Source organism: Heptranchias perlo, chromosome 40 (genome assembly GCF_035084215.1).
Source record: "Heptranchias perlo isolate sHepPer1 chromosome 40, sHepPer1.hap1, whole genome shotgun sequence".
Taxonomy (NCBI): domain Eukaryota; kingdom Metazoa; phylum Chordata; class Chondrichthyes; order Hexanchiformes; family Hexanchidae; genus Heptranchias; species Heptranchias perlo.
In genome coordinates this window covers 14,389,169-14,402,923 of record NC_090364.1, presented here as the reverse complement: position 1 = coordinate 14,402,923, position 13,755 = coordinate 14,389,169, and the positions used below count along the sequence as shown (strand labels likewise).

The window sequence follows — 13,755 nt, the reverse complement described above, 5'->3', positions numbered from 1 at the left end:
TGGATGGCAGTAGTGATACTGCAGTTGACCTCAGCGTTAAGGAGGGGAAAAAAGCAGTCAGGATTCCTGCTACTCAGCAACCATGCTGGAAGTGTGCACATGTGGACATTGGGTGAGGACAGGATCGGGCTTGAGTATGATTTCCCTGCGATCAGATAGCCAACACTTGCTGTCTAGGTACAGGCATTAAAAAAAGGCCACTTCGACAAGGTACCAGAGGATTGGCCTGTGCCTCTGTAACTGTACCTGAGCAAAGAGCCAAAACCCTCAGGAGAGGTTGTTGTGGGCGGGGGGGGAGGGGAACCGGCTGTAGATGTCCAGTCTGAATATAGTTCCTGGCGGGAATAGATGCAGAACTGTGGATAATTGGCAGTCTCGCTCAGAGAGGCAGAAGTATGGATGATGTGGAAAACAAAAATGTTTAATGGTACAGCGGGGAGTGCTCTGAAGTTCGGGTACGGGTGCACTGTTGGAGCAGAGTAGAGGATACCAACCGTCTCCCGTTCCTTAGTGCTGACGCCTACACCTTGATAAACACAGAAATTCACCCAGAGAAGAATAACTTTTCTTAAGATGTATCTGAGTTAGGGAAAGGGAGCTTCACCTTTATCGGGTGGTTCAGTGGCATCAATGTGCTTTCCACATCATGGTGGGGTGGTTCCCCATACATAGAATTACTAATCGCAGCCCTGCTATAAAAGATAAATTCAACTTTGGTCAATCTATCATGTCTGCTGGTGGCTGGTTTTAAAAATGTCTGATCCCTCTCCCACCTCTTGTCTCTAGTTTATCTTTCTCACTATCACAACCTTTTCTTGTCTCTCCCCTATATTATCAATACTCCTGTGATCATTGCTTCTAAGCTCCAAACATGCCACCCTACATGCTCAGGGTTATCAGCAGCATTTTGGTAAAGAGTAACAGTGGATGTTGCACATTTCTGCAGCTTGTTTGTGCTGTTGTGCTTGTCACAATTTATATTCAGTCCAGAAATTTTTTGTCACGTCCAAAGCACAAGTCAGTCACCATAGAAGAGCCTTTGCTCCTTATGAACCGTCACATGGGAAATAATCTGCATTAGCCCAACTGTAGGGTGAACAGTGAACCTTTCAACAAGAAGGTTAAAAGATCTTGCATTTATAAAACACCTTTCACATCCTCAGAAAGTCCTACAGAACTTCATAGCTAATGAGTTACTTTTGAAGTATAGTCACTATTGCTTTTTAAGCAAACACAGCAGCCAATTTGCATCAGCAAGATCCCACAAACAACGATGAGATGAATGAGCAATCAGTCTGTTTTGATGGCATTAACTGTGGGGTGAATGTTGGCCAGGATATTGGGTGAACTCCTTGTTCTTCAAAGAAGTGTCATAGGATCTTTTACGTTCACCTGTAAAGGGAAACGGGGTCTCAGTTTAACATCTCATCCAAAAGATGGCAGCTCCAACAGTGCAGCAGTTCCTCAGTGCTGCACTGAAGTGTTGGCCTCAGTTATGTGTTTAAGCCCTGAAGTGGGACTTGAATCCACTACCTCCTGAGTCAGAGGCGAGAGTGTTACCAGAGAGCAGGAAACCCTGATGGGACAATTGCATAGGCTATAAACCATAAACATATTCAGTCGATGGTCCATTGACCAGTGTTAATTGTGTCTATCACCTGGGCGGCCTTGGTATCTATTACTCTTTGTTAGGTAATAGGACTAACTCGTTCCTAAACAACACACATGTCTATTCAAACAGTTAAGCGACTTTGCCTGCAGGTACCCTTCCCATTAAGACTATCAAAACATATAGGAATTAATTATTTCCTTTTAGGAGCTGTAGTCCATTTTGTGTATTATGCACTTTCCCCCATACAGAGAAACATATCAGACCATTTTAAAATCTTCCAATACTGGCAAGCTACAAATTCCAATAAAATATATAACGCTAGTTGATCCCCTGTTGCATTGCACACAGGGAGTCAAGACTAGGTGTAGATTTGAAGTGAAGCAGGGTTAGAGCCTGGAGGAACATAAGAACGTAAGAGATAGGAGCAGGAGTAGGCCATTTGGCCCTTCAGAGCCTGCTCCACCATTCAGTGAGATCATGGCTGATCTGATTTTTACCTCAACTCCACTTTCCTGCCTGTTCCCCATATCCTTTGACTCCCTTGCTGATCAAAAATTTATCTAACTCAGCCTTGAATATATTCAGTGACTCAGCCTCCACAGCTCTTTGGGGCAAAGAATTCCAAAGGTTCACAACTCTCTGAGAGAAGAAATTTCTCCTCATCTCCGTCTTAAATGGGCAACCCCTTATTCTGATACTATGCCCCCTAGTTCTAGATTCCCCTATGAGAGGAAACATCCTCTTAGCATTTACCCTGTCAAACCCCCTCAGAATCTTATATGTTTCAATAAGATATCTCATCCTTCTAAACTCCAGTGAGTATAGGCTCAATCGTTCCTCATAAGACAACCCTTCCATACCCAGAATCAACCTAGTGAACCTTCTCTGAACCGCCTCCAATGCAAGTATATCCTTCCTTAAATAAGGGGACCAAAACTGTACGCAGTACTCCAGGTGTGGTCTCACCAGCACCCTGTACAGTTGGAGCATGACTTCCCTGCTTTTATACTCCATCCTCCTTGAAATAAAGGCCAATATTTAATTTGCCTTCCCAATTACCTGCTGCACCTGTATGCTAACTTTTTGTGTTTCATGTACGAGGATACCCAAATCCCTCTGGACCGCAGCATTTTGTAGTATTTCTCCATTTATATAATATTTTGCTTTTTTATTCTTCCTACCAAAGTGGATGACTTCACATTTTCCCCCCATTATACTCCATCTGCCAATTTTTTCCCACTCACGTAACCTATCTATATTCCTTTGCAGGCAATTTGTGTCCTCCTCACAACTTACTTTTCCGTCTATCTTTGTATCATCAGCAAATTTGGCCCCAGTACACTCGCTTCCTTCATCCAAGTCATTGATATAGATTGAAAATAGTTGAGACCCCCAGCACTGATCCCTGCGGCACCCCACTAGTTACAGATTTACATCCTGAAAATGACCCCTTTATCCCAACTCTCTTTTCTGTTAGTTAGCCAATCCTCTATCCATGCTAATATATTACCCCCAACACCATGAGCTCTTACCTTGTGCAGTAACCTTTTATGTGGCACCTTATCGAATGCCTTTTGGAAATCCAAATACACTACGTCTACTGGTTCCCATAGTACCCGGCTGCCCAGGCATAAGTTAGTCCCCGTTTTAAAGTCATACATTCTGACCTCATTTTTATATTTCCATTATAAATATGTACATGAATTTATAATTGAAATTGCCTATGTAAATTCGTCACGCTGTATGCACACCCTCCCGCCAGTGATGGCGCTGCATTGCCTCCAAGGAGGAGGGTAGTGTAATTGCAGGGTGACAAGTTTACATAGGCAATTCCCATTATAAATGTGGACATAGGAATTTATAATGGTAAAGTTGACAGGAAGTCCACACAGATGTAAGATTTTTTATATATTGATAGACACATACAGCAATTCCTATGATCTGAAACAAGCTGGACCCTCAGATCCATCATAAATCCTACATACTGATGGTTGTCACCAGAATTTTGGTGTAATGGTAGGAGCCACTGCTTGGCATTGCATGTGAAAATAAGAAACCCAACAACAACTTGCATTTATATAGTGCCTTTAACATAGTAAAACGTCCCAAGGTACTTCACAGGAGTGTAATCAAACAAAATTTGACACCGAGCCACGTAAGGCGGTATTAGGACAGGTGACCAAAAGCTTGGTCAAAGAGGTAGGTTTCAAGGAGTGTCTTAAAGGAGGAGAGAGAGGTTTAGGGAGGGAATTCCAGAGCTTAGGGCCTAGGCAGCTGAAGGCACGGCCGCCAATGGTGGAACGATTAAAATTGGTGATACGCAGAAGGCCGGAATTGGAGGAACGCAGAGATCTCATTGTAGGGCTGGAGGAGGTTACAGAGATAGGGAGGGGTGAGGGCCATGGAGGGATACAGTACAATATTTGTACGGTTTGTGGTGGTTTCAAATGAACCTTTTGAAAAACACCCCTCAACAAACTATTAGTAAAGAATCTTTTGAAATTTAGGGAAATTGATGCATACTTTTAACAAATTAAATGGTATAAATATTTCTCACAAGCACTGCATTGATAAAGATAAATACTGCTGGGGAAAACCATTTGTCCAAAAACTCATCCTTCCATGGAAACTCTTGGTCCCCTGTCATAGCATTTAACACCTTGAATGATTCAGAGTTCCCCGCCCGTCTTAATTAGTCCTTGAATAATCAACCTTTTACCAGTTTGTATCTGTGCTCTTTTGTCCTGCAGTTGCGATGACTTAAAACGGTGCTCTGAATTTACCTTTTCTATTCCACTTAGTATCCCTATAATCCCTTCATTCATATCGTTTTGGTACTGAAGAGTTCGCATTTCTCTAGTAAGTCAATCCTCTGACACTAGGGAATAAACCTCATGGCCATCTCCAGACCGTAGATGTTTCCTTTGTTGTTGACAGTAAGTACTGAAATTCCCAGGCACCTTGTCTTCTCCTCAGGTTCCATTTCCTCCTTTTCCAAGTGCCATTTTCTCCCCTTTGGATTGATTTCAGTGAGATTTGTAAACTGGAATATACTGCAGATGTCGTTATTGTTTAAAGCAGATTAGGACTCGTGGATACAGAAATCCTATGAGGGATTTATCTTCAGGATGTTGAGTTCTGTCTGAAAAATATGGAAGTTTATTGAACAAAATACTTGTGTACACATAAAGGTTGGGATTGTAAATTGCACAGTGTGAAATAAATCGTACTTTGTGCTGTGTAAAATTTCAAAAGTGAATCAGCATTTAATCAATTATGAAACCTGATTGGCTTTAAATGGCTGGTGACAGTACTGATGATTCCTTATCCCTGCATTCTCACTGTAGAAATCAAGCATCATTTAATCTGTTTTATATTCCAATTCATTTATTCCCAGGGCCTGAAAACTGTGGAACTCCTCAGCCCTCCCTCCTACAATCCATAGGCTTGGAGTTAACAAACTTTTTTTTAATTTACCTTATGTTCTGTTCTACTCTTTACAGCCCTGACGGTGCCCTGCACCATGGGCCTGGTTTCTCATTAAAAGTATATATATGTTTATCAACACTGCTGCATCACACAGTAAAGTATAAAACCCCCAACATTCTCCTGATAAATTGTTCAACCTCACTCAGGAGTTGTGATTATGCGGAAAAAGGAATAAAATAAATGAAAGGATAAGGGCTCTCTTAACGGCTCCACTGATTTAAGCAGTGCCTTAGGGACTAGGACGGTCCCTGGTTTGATGCCTGGGCCTGTGTTGAGTTAGCTGATCTCCGCAGGGCAGCAGTTGGGGCTCTACAATTACAATTATTGCAGCCGAGTTAGCGAGGGGAAAATTGGCCGGATTTCCTGCTCTTGATTGCAATCCGGTGACCCCTGGTGGAAGTGTGCATGTGTGGATCTTGGATATGGAGTGAAACACGGTTAGCTGTGAATCCCCCCCCATGCTTCAGACACTATCTCCCTCGGCACACAGATCAAGATTGGCCAATTGGACAAGGTACCATCTTTTCCTGAGTGCATTCAAAAGGGTCTCTTTCTTTTCTCTTTCCCTGCCCCAAGATAGTCTCAGTATCTCTTTCTCTCTCTCTCTCTCTCTCTCTTTTCCCCCCCCCACTCCGTCCCACTGCCCCCTTAACCTTGCTTGCGTACAATATTGTGGGCCAAGTGGCCATTCTTCATGTGTGAGCCGAGACAATGTGTTGGTGGGCTATTCGACTGTGGGTGGCATCACTGCCAACTGTGATCCTATTCTCAAGAAAAATGTCTACCTCCACGCTTTCCAGCGGAGGCGACTGGCCAGCGATCAGGAGTGGGGAGCCGGATATTTCCCTTCTGTAGCTCGAGCTGTGAAACTGCTTATGGTGCCCCAGTTGCTGTTCCAGCTGAGATCTGCTGCCTAAGCACAAAACCGAATGGGGGACCTTTGGTTACCCTCTAAGCCATGGATGCTGCGTGTCCGATGGAAACACAAGCTCTTAAGATCCGAGCAGGAAAGAAGCGCCTGCACTCACTGACCTGTGGAAACTTTTTCCTGTGTTATGATTATGAGGACAGGCTGCATAGACTAGGCTTGTATTCCCTCGAGTATTGAAGATTAAGGGGTGACCTAATTGAGGTGTTTAAAGAATTTGATAGGGGAGATAGAGAGAAACTATTTCCTCTGGTGGGAGAGTCCAGAACAAGGGGGCGTAACCTTAAAATTAGAGCTAAGCCGTTCAGGGGTGATGTCAGGAAGCACTTCTTCACACAAAGGGTAGTGGAAATCTGGAACTCTCTCCCCCAAAAAGCTGTTGAGGCTGGGGGTCAATTGAAAATTTCAAAACTGAGATTGTTAGATTTTTGTTCATTAAGGGTTACAGAACCAAGGCGGGTAGATGGAGTTAAGATACAGATCAGCCTCGATCTAATTGAATGGCAGAACGGACTCGAGGGGCTGAATGGCCTCCAGTTCCTATGTTCCTATATTAACCCACTTACTCCACTTTTTTTTTACCAGGATGGGGAGATGGTTTTATTGGATGGAGGGTGTGAGTATTCCGGCTATGTCAGCGATGTCACTCGGGTCTGGCCCGTCAATGGCAGGTGAGACACGGTTTTTGAAGTCACCCCCGGCCAAATATTTCTTTTAAAATTTCCACCAGTTTTCCCCTCTCCCTTTTGTGAAGGGATTCCCTCACCCTGCATGTGTTTCAATGAGCCCCAGCCATCCTCTGATGACTTGCAGAGGTAGCAAATTTTCGGGTTATCCTGGGCAGTGAGTGTCAAAAAACTATTCAACCATAGGGGCATCACTGCCGATCCTGATCCTGTCTTCACCCAACTTCGGCGCATGTACAGGTTCCAGGGGAGGATTCACTGGAATGAATTTTTTTCCCCTTCACTTTGGGGACCAACTGTGGAAACCTAAATGCTGCCAGTCTCCCTGCAGAGCAGCAGCAACCCGAAAGCAAGCCCCCCCCTGAGCTGTGCATGGCAGAGGACACTCAATTACCACTTGCGTGGTCAGTGTACATTTGTGGGGTGTGACATAGAATTGACCGGTGTCACTGTTGCCGGGGGTGTCGCTGTGACTGTGAGCAGTGAAGGGGAGAGACTGATAGTTGAGGAAGTGTATCCTTCTGGAGAGGGAGACCACCATTTACAGTCTGTTCCGACCTTCCCTTTTTCCTGTTCTCTCTCACTCCACCCATAGATCTGGTGGTTGTGAAAGCCCATTATAGGAGTGGCAGGGTGCGTGGCAGAGACAATTCCGCTGCTCGTTTGAGCTACCGCTTAATAAGAGCCATGGAGGAGGCCTCGGTGCAGTCTTAGCATTTATGAGAACCTAATACTGGAGGAGGCTCCTCCTTCCTCCGACGAGTGGCCTCCTCTTTTGCTCTTCCTGTTCCTGCTCTCCAGTGCTCGATGGTCAGTACTTCCCTCATACTTTCTACCTAATATCAATAACAACAACTTGCATTTATATAGCACCTTTAACATAGTAAAAGGTCCCAGGAGCGCTATAAAACAAAAATTGACACTGAGCCACATAAGGAGATCTTAGAAATTAGAGACGCATGCAAGAAGGGTACAACTATAATCAAGGGTGATTTAATATACATATAGATTGGTCAAACCAAATTAGCATTAACACTGTGGGGGAGGAATTCCTGGAGTGTGTACGTGATGGTTTTCTAGACCAATTCGTTGAGGAACCAACTAGAGAACAGGCGATCCTAGACTGGGTATTATGCAATGAGAAAGGATTAATTAACAATCTTCTTGTGCAGGGTCCCTTAGGGAAGAGCGACCATAACATGATAGAATTCCTCATTAAGATGGAGAATGAAGTAGTTGAATCCGAAACTAGGGTCCTGAATCTAAATAAAGGAAATTATGAAAGTATGAGGTGCGAGTTGGCTATGATAGATTGGGGAACTTTACTAAAAGGGATGACAGTGGATAGGCAATGGCTAATATTTAAAGAACGTGTGCAGGAATTACAACAATTATTCATTCCTGTCTGGCGCAAAAATAAAACAGGAAAGGTGGCTCAACCATGGCTTACAAAACAAATTAGGGATAGTATTAGATTCAAAGAGGAGGCATATAAAATTGCCAGAAAAAGCAGCAAGCTTGAGGATTGGGAGCAGTTCAGAATTCAGCAAAGGAGGACAAAGAGATTGATTAAGTGGGGAAAAATAAAGTATGAGAGTAAACTAGCAGGGAACATAAAAACTGACTGTAAAAGCTTCTATAAATATGTCAAGAGAAAAAGATTAGTGAAGACAAATGTAGGTCGCCTACAGTCAGAAATGGGGGAAATTATAATGGGGAATAAAGAAATGGCAGAACAATTGAATACATACTTTGGTTCTGTCTTCACAAAGGCGGACACAAATAACCTGCCAGAAATGTTAGGGAACCAAGGGTCTAGTGAGAGGGAGGAACTGAAGGAAACCAGTATTAGTAAAAAAAATAGTGCAAGGGAAATTAATGGGGCTAAAGGCTGACAAATCCCCTGGACCTGATAATCTACATCCCAGAGTACTAAAGGAAATGGCCCTGGAAATAGTGGATGCATTGGTGATCATCTTTCAAAATTCTATAGACTCTGGAACAGTTCCTACAGATTGGAGGGTGGCAAATGTAACCCCACTATTGAAAAAAGAAGGGAGAGAAAAAACAGGGAAGTACAGACCAGTTAGCCTAACATCAGGAGTGAGGAAAATACTAGAGTCTATTATAAAAGATGTGATAACAGAACACCTGGAGGGCATTAACGGGATTGGACAAAGTCAGCATGGGTTTATGAAAGGGAAACCATGCTTAACAAATCTACTGGAGTTTTTTGAGAATGTAACTAGTAGAAGAGATGGGGGAGAACCAGTGGATGTGGTGTATTTGGATTTTCAGAAGGCTTTTGATAACCACACAAGGGGTTAGTGTGCAAAGTTAAAGCACATGGCATTGGGGGGAATATACTGGCATGGATTGAGAATTGGTTGACAGACAGGAAACAGAGAGTAGGAATAAACGGGTCTTTTTCCGGGTGGCAGGCAGTGACTAGTGGGGTACCACAGGGATCAGTGCTTGGGCCCCAGCTATTCACAATATATATCAATGATTTGGATGAGGGAACTAAATGTAACATTTCCAAGTTTGCAGACGATACAAAGCTGGGGTGGAATGTGAGCTGTGAGGAGGATGCAAAGAGGCTCCAGTGTGATTTGAACAAGTTGGGTGAGTGGGCAAGAACATGGCAGATGCAGTATAATGTGGATAAATGTGAGGTTATCCACTTTGGTTGTAAAAACAGAAAGGCAGATTATTATCTGAATGGCGATAGATTGGGAAAAGGAGAGGTGCAACGAGACCTGGGTGTCCTTGTACACCAGTTGCTGAAAGCGAGCATTCAGGTGCAGCAAGCTGTTAGGAAGGCGAATGGTATGTTGGCTTTCATTGCAAGAGGATTTGAGTATAGGAGCAGGGATGTCTTACTGCAGTTGTACAGGGCCTTGGTGAGACCACATCTGGAGTATTGTGTGCAGCTTTGGTCTCCTTATCTGAGGAAGGATGTCCTTGCTATGGAGGGAGTGCAACAAAGGTTTACCAGACTGATTCCTGGGATGGCAGGACTGACGTATGAGGAGAGATTGAGTCGACTAGGCCTATATTCACTAGAGTTTAGAAGAATGAGAGGTGATCTCATGGAAACATATAAAATTCTAACAGGACTAGACAGACTAGATGCAGGGAGGATGTTCCCGATGGCTGGGGAGTCCAGAACCAGGGGTCACAGTCTCAGGATACGGGGTATGCCATTTAGAACCGAGATGAGGAGAAATTTCTTCACTCAGAAGGTGGTGAACCTGTGGAATTCTCTACCACAGAAGGCAGTGGAGGCCAAGTCATTAGATGTATTCAAGAAGGAGATAGATATATTTCTCAATGCTAAAGGAATCAAGAGATATGGGGAAAAAGCGGGAACAGGATACTGAGTTAGATGATCAGCCATGATCATTTTGAATGGCGGAGCAGGCCCGAAGGGCCAAATGGCCTACTCTTGCTCCTATTTTCTTTGTTTCTATGTTAGGACAGGTGACTAAAGCTTGGTCAAAGAGGTAGGTTTTAAGGAGCGGTTTAAAGGAGAGAGAGAGGTAGAGAGGCGGAGAGAGAATTCCAGAGCTTAGGCCTAGGTAGCTGAAGGCATAGGGTGGAGCAATGAAAATCAGGGATGCGCAAGAGGCCAGAATTTGAGGAGCGCAGAGATCTCGAAGGGTTGTAGGGCTGGAGGAGGTTACAGAGATAGAATGGGGCGAGGCCATGGAGAGATTTGAAAACAAGGATGAGAATTTTAAAATCGAGGTGTTCCCTGACTGGGAGCCAACGTAGGTCAGCAAGCACAGGGGCGATGGGTGAACGGGACTTGGTGCGAGTTAGTATACGGGCAGCAGAGTTTTGGATGAGCTCAAGTTTATGGAGGGTGGAAGATGGGAGGCCGGCCAGGAGAGCAATGGAATAGTCGAGTCTAGAGGTCACAAAGGCATGGATGAGGGTTCCAGCAGCAGATGAGCTGAGGCAGGGGCGAAGACGAGCGATGATACGGAGGTGGAAATAAGCTGGGCTGCTGCATGCCGAGTCTTGGAGTTGTGGCAGGTGCCAGATGACAGCTTCTTGCAGGTTCCAGGGAGGATCTGACCTCCGATTGCTCTGCCGTTTCTGTGAAGACATAAAAAGAGGGACAAACATACAAGCAAATGATATCTAGGTGAATGGGTACAGGGGTTCCACCATCACTCCCATCTGTACAGAAAGGTCTTGAACGTTAACACTTCCAGACACATTGCCCAGGACCGGGAGAGAAAGAAAGAGAAGAACTAATCCTCAGCGGGGAAATGCCCACCAGCGCTCTCTAGTTGTGTTGCTAGAGCTCTGTCGCCCTTGCCTCAAATGGGGTGACTTCCTGAATTGTAGTTGGTCCTTCTCCAGTAGCTGTGGCCTGTCTTCTGTTAAATGCCACTTTAAACTGTGGTGTCATATAAGACTTCCATGACTCACTGCAGCATCATGACCACCTACAATATTAGTTGTACCTTTTTTCCTTTGCATTCAGTAGTAGCTGCAATTATGTGGTGGTGCTGTTGCTTCGTTGATCTTTCATGCATTAGCTCCTTGCAGATACTTGTGTGGAGTTGGTGTGATGTGATGTGTGATCAGTCATTATTATGCTTGAGACTATACCATCCTTACCATCCGCTCCAGAGACTTCAGCACATAATCTAGGCTGACACTCCAGTGCAGTACTGAAGGAACGCTACACTGTTGGAGGTGCCGTCTTTTGGATGAGACGTTAAACCAAGGCACTGTCTGTCCTCTCAGGGTGGACGTCAAAGATCCCATGGCACTATTTCGAAGAAGAGCAGTGCAGTTCTCAACATTTATCCCTCAACCAACATCACTAAATCAGATTATCTGGTCATTATCATATTGCTGTTTGTGGGATCTTACTGTGCGTAAATTGGCTGCTGTGTTTCCTACATTACAACAGTGACTACACTTCAAAAAGTACTCCATTGGCTGTAAAGCACTTTGGGACGTCCTGAGGTGGTGAAAGGCGCTATATGAATGCAAGTTCTTTCTTTGCATGATACTAGGTTAACTGGATTATTACATTGAGTGACAGGAAACATGGGCTAGTGGCAACACGGCGAACAAACATTTTTAAATCTGTGTAAAAGTTCACAATTACTTTCCTCCTCCTGATGAGCTTATGAAACTTTTTCTGAAGTTGCTCCATGTCCTTGGCTCAGTGCTATTGATGGCCTTCGCCACATCGTACCTCCCTTACATGGCAGGGAAACATGGCCTCCTTTTTCTGCTGTACTTCCTCCAACAGCTGTTCAATGGCCTCGTCATCAAAACAGAGTGCCCTTATGTGACCAGCTCTCTTTACTGTCATGTTAATGGAGTGGTTTTTTTTTACTGCAGCCATGAAATCTAGTTCCTTTTCACTGCCACTTTAATAATTATCTTCTGACAAAAAAAAATCACTTCTCAGGAGGACTCTTGACAACAAATATTCTGGAGTGCTTCTCGGAAATGATTTTTGCCAGAAATTCAGCCCTCCACGGGCTCTCTCAAGGCCCCAAGATGCTCCAATCCCTTTAAAGAGCCTTTGAAGCCTGCATCAGCACTTCAATTTCCTGTGCCCTCACTGCTGCACTTAATATGAGGTCTTAGTGCCTGCCTACAACATGCAATTGAGCCCCGAGAGGAATTCAGGGCACAGCGAAGTGACACCAGCCCTATTCCCATGCCGGTGTTTATGCTCCACATGAGCCTCCTCCCGCCTTACTTCATCTAACTGTATCAGCATATCTCTCTCTTCCTTTCTCCCTCATGTACTTATCTAGCTTCCCCTTAAATGCATCTATGCTATTCGCCCCAACTACTCCATGTGGTAGCAAGTTCCACACTCTCGCCACTCTCTGGATAAAGAAGTTTCTCCTGAGTTCCTTATTGGATTTGTTAGTGACTTGTATTTATGGCCCTGAGTTTTGGACTCCCTCACAACAATAACTTGTATTTATATAGCGCCTTTAACGTAGTAAAACACCCAAGGTGTTTCACAGGAGCGTTATCAAACAAAATTTGACACCGAACCACATAAGGACATATTAGGACAGGTGACCTAGGGAGGGAATTCCAGAGCTTAGGGCCTAAGCAGCTGAAGACACGGCCGCCAATGGTGGAGCGATTAAAATTGGGGATGGGCAAGAGGCCAGAATTGGAGGAGCGCAGAGATCTTGGAGGATTGTACGGCTGGAGGAGATTACAGAGATAGGGAGGGGCCTCTATCAGGTCACCCCTCAGCCTTCTCTTTTCTAGAGAAAAGAGCCCCAGCCTGTTCAGTCTTTCCTGATAGTTATAACCTCTCAGTTCTGGTATCATCCTTGTAAATTCTTTTTTGAACCTTCTCCAGTGCCTCTATATTCATTTAGTAATGTGGAGACCAGAACTGTGCACAGTGTGGTCTAACCAAGGGTCTGTAAGTTTAACATAACTTCTCTGCTTTTCAAATCTATTCCTCTAGAAAATACTTAATAAAAAATTATAAATAAAATGTAATTAATTTGAAATTTCATTAGAGACCTCTACTTGGACCAACCTTAGGCAGAGCTCCAAAGTTTAACAGTTAAAGCTCATCCTTATTTGTAATTAAAGTAGGTTTGTCCTTTAAAACTGGCCCTATTAAACACTCTGTGTTGGTATAATTATGGGTAATGTGTTGGGTCAGTGTATTGGAATGGCAACATGCCAAGCGTGTAACAATAGGATAAAAATCAAGGCTGCCGTTCCGCATGTAATGAGTTAGTGTTTGATGGGCATGGTGCCGGCTAAAAGCCAGTGCTTGCTTATGGGAAAAGTAAACAGGGAGAGTGGGAGTCAGTGGCAGCCTGGGAGCTGGTCACCAGCCAGCCATTATCAGCGAGGGAGTGTTGTGTGACCTGGAGCGATGTGATGAGAGGCAGGAGAAACGAAAATTGTTTGCAAAAATAAATAAAACGCTGTAAATGGGATATTTGCACAAATTTCACGCCTGTCCATTTGTTGTGAAAATAATAACCCAGGTACAAGTAATAACCTTACTGTTA

The 13,755-nt window shown here is 44.1% G+C and overlaps 1 protein-coding gene across 2 annotated transcripts in view; it reads left to right on the top strand.

Moving 5' to 3' along the window:
• Positions 1-13,755, top strand: part of xpnpep3 (X-prolyl aminopeptidase 3, mitochondrial) — a 33,158-nt gene that overhangs the window by 12,597 nt on the left and 6,806 nt on the right. For both annotated transcript variants that reach the window (XM_067974664.1, XM_067974665.1), the window contains exon 7: positions 6,615-6,700. In XM_067974664.1, coding sequence (XP_067830765.1) covers positions 6,615-6,700 — 86 coding nt within the window. The remainder of the gene's footprint in view (positions 1-6,614; positions 6,701-13,755) is intronic.